At 36.2% G+C, this 3,284-nt stretch overlaps 1 protein-coding gene across 1 annotated transcript; it reads left to right on the top strand.

Moving 5' to 3' along the window:
- The first annotated feature begins 600 nt into the window (after nucleotides 1-600).
- LOC112174810 (probable NAD(P)H dehydrogenase (quinone) FQR1-like 1) lies at nucleotides 601-3,037 on the top strand. Its single transcript, XM_024312619.2, has 2 exons — nucleotides 601-1,357; nucleotides 2,500-3,037. Exons 1-2 carry the CDS (start codon nucleotides 795-797, stop codon nucleotides 2,723-2,725), a joined length of 789 nt encoding a protein of 262 aa, XP_024168387.1. The 5' UTR covers nucleotides 601-794; the 3' UTR covers nucleotides 2,726-3,037.
- The last annotated feature ends 247 nt before the right edge of the window (nucleotides 3,038-3,284 follow it).

The following is a 3,284-nucleotide window of genomic DNA, read 5'->3' as shown; positions in this document are numbered from 1 at the left end:
AAAACTCATTATATCCCGTTCATTATTAATGAAGTTTATTCTTGATAAAAAAAATAAAAACTTAAATATAATTTGAAAAAAAAAAATGCATTTTTTTAGTGTTTAGACAAATATACCCTCAATTTACATTTATGAGATTTCAATTTTTTAAATTTTTTCAATTAAAAAAATTTCTGAGATTTCTAATAAAAAATGATTTTTTTTAACTTAAATATAATTTGAAAAAAAAAATTGTCTTTAAAAAAAAAATTGGAAATGCATTTTTTTAGTGTTTAGACAAATATACGCTCAATTTTAATACCTTTTAACGGCAGAATTAACGATGGTGAGTTAAGTGAAAAACGGATGTAAAACTGAGTGAATTAAGTGATATTGTTGAAAATACAGTGAGTTAAGTGTCGAATAAGTCATAACTCAGTGACCATTGGTGATGTTTTCCCTTCTTTCTAAAGTTTCTAATGTATCAAAAAAATAAAAAATAAAAAATAAACATCGATTGTTTCCAAACAAAAAAAAAATTATACTCTAAAGATTTTTAATTAGTCATCACATAAGTAATAATTAATTATAATTTATTTCTTGACCAAAATGCGGATGTTCTTACCTTGTTGACACATCTCGGAGCCTATTGTCCACTGAAGTCCAGTCTGTCCAGACAGCTCGGGATTGAAGTCAAAACCAAATTCCAAGCTCATTTCCCACTACTCCAAACCTTCTCCACCAATTCTCCTTTTGCTTCACATCTGAGCCTTCTGTTTGTTTACATCTCTACTTACTAGGGAAGCCCACAACTCATGGGTAAAGGAGGTGGCTGTGTGCCCAGCAAGAATAGGCCACCGGCAGGCGTTGCCGGCGCTGATCTTCCGAACCCAAAAAGCGATGATCTTGTTTCAGACCAAAACCAAACCCAAACCACAGAAACAACAAACCCAATTAAGGATGAAGGGGTTGCAGAGAAAAAGCAACAGAGGAAGAAGCTGAGGGTTTTCATAGTGTTTTACTCAATGTATGGGCATGTGGAGCTGTTGGCCAGAGAGATTAAGAAAGGGGTTGATTCCACTGATGGGGTTGAAGGGGTTCTGTACCGGGTTCCGGAAACGCTGTCGTCTGAGGTGTTGGAGCAGATGAAAGTGCCCAAGAAGGATGATCATGGGGTGCCTGTGATAGTGCCTGAGAGACTGGTGGAGGCTGATGGGGTGTTGTTCGGGTTTCCTACCCGGTATGGGTCAATGGCTGCTCAGATGAAGGCGTTTTTCGACTCCACGGGGGAGCTTTGGAGGGAGCAGAAGCTTGCAGGGGTGCCTGCTGGGTTCTTTGTGAGTACTGGCACACAGGGTGGTGGACAGGAGACTAATGCGTAAGTAAGACTCCCTTGGTTTTTTATTTCGAATTCGTTGGTTGAAGAATTGTGTTTTTACTTAATGCTTTTGCTGGTAGTTGAATGTTGGCGCATTTGGTATGTTTGAGTGGTATGACGTGAATTAGAAGTTGGTGTCTAAGGGAAAAGGTTTGTAAATTGCATATTCAAGTAAAAGTGTTAAATGCAAGAGCATTGGAGTTTGGATTCTATGTTCGATCACATTGCTTGTATACATTGTCAATTGTGTTCTGTAGTTTTGAACAATGTGGCTCCAACTACATGAAATGTACATTCTTTATTCTTTGGTAGAGCAATTGGTCTTTTGAATTGTCCATGATGACTTCCAAATTAGTAGACGGGGGTTGGGTGTCAACTTTCAAGATCTTTATCCAATGGGATAAAGGATATGGAACTGAAGTTAGGTTCAAGTTTCAACCCCTTCTGAAACACTCCTTTAGGGTGCTGAAGTAACAGCCTGTCTTGTACTGTTGTAAGATGCTTAAATAAGCTCATTTTTATATAATGAACTAATACTGCACCAGGTAAGCTGAAAGTGGTTGGAGATAGTATCAGAAGTAAACAAAGATATATATTCAAAACGATGAAGTCTAGGCATTGCTTTGTCATTATTCAACTAAAGTAAATCAGCCAATAATATTTTTCTCTATTTATTGAATCTGAGAATAATCAGTACTTCCATTTCCTATTTGATTAAGATTATGATAAATGCGTTAGATCCTAGAACCTATTAGAAGCACCAGTGACAGCTTAGTTGGTTTCCATCTGGTATCATATACAAGATAAAATGTATATGATACAAGATGGTCAGTGTTTGAACCTCATCTACTTAAATGAGCTTATGTAACCCGTAGGTGAATGTAGTTTATAGTTCGTGTTGCTTGTATGAACTGTTGCCTTGCCAATGCTACTAGTTTGTTGATTACTATGCAATTTCACCAATATAAATGCTCATCCATTCTACTATAGACTAAAATTTCCTGTGCTTCCTACTTAGTTTCTGAATGCTTGTGTTGTTGTGTCCACATTTATTTATGTTCTGTAGCTGTTGTAATATAGAATAATATCTTATGTTATCGATCCCATCCTCATCAAAACTATGTCAATGCATATTTGCTCAGTTGGACAGCCATTACTCAGTTAGCACACCATGGAATGATATATGTTCCAATTGGCTACACCTTTGGTGCTGGAATGTTCCAAATGGACTCCCTTAGAGGAGGGTCTCCATATGGTTCTGGGGTTCTTTCTGGAGATGGCACAAGGGCACCAACTGAGACAGAGCTCGCTCTTGCAGAGCATCACGGAAAGTACATGGCTACTATTGTCAAGAAGCTTGTACATTGACTGGAGGAGTCTGGACAAATCTACATTCTTTTGCACTTCCATACAATTTTCTTGGTGTTTCTACTCTGTTTTGTGATGTTCTTCAGATGTCATATGTTAATAGATTTTTCCAGCAAAATCACAAAATGTCAATAGATTTTAGATAGTTTAGTCATTCCATTTTTTTTTTTCAGAAATTGTAAACAAGTGTCTCATGATCATCAGTTTTGAACTTTTGACGATTGCTCAGTCAAACTGTTCATATATGGTCTTTTCTGTCTGATTGAAACATTATTGTCATCAATAAAGTTGTGGATCATGTTCATTTCTGCATATCTGCCACTACATATAACTACTTGGATAATATAATCAGATGTTATAATTATGATTATTTTCCGTCATTCAACTGTGATTGATATCAAATTAAAATGGAGTATTATTGGCTTATGCTTACCTTTGTTACTAAGATGTAATTGTTTCTCCACTTTATATGGAATGCTATCCCTGATAGATTAGATGAGTGATGAAACTGATGAAAAGAAAACTGTCACTGTTCACGGTATTTGTTTCCAGGTATCTG

The sequence above is a fragment of the Rosa chinensis genome, chromosome 6, assembly GCF_002994745.2.
Source record: "Rosa chinensis cultivar Old Blush chromosome 6, RchiOBHm-V2, whole genome shotgun sequence".
Classification (NCBI taxonomy): Eukaryota; Viridiplantae; Streptophyta; class Magnoliopsida; order Rosales; family Rosaceae; genus Rosa; species Rosa chinensis.
This window is presented reverse-complemented; position numbering and strand designations above follow the sequence as displayed.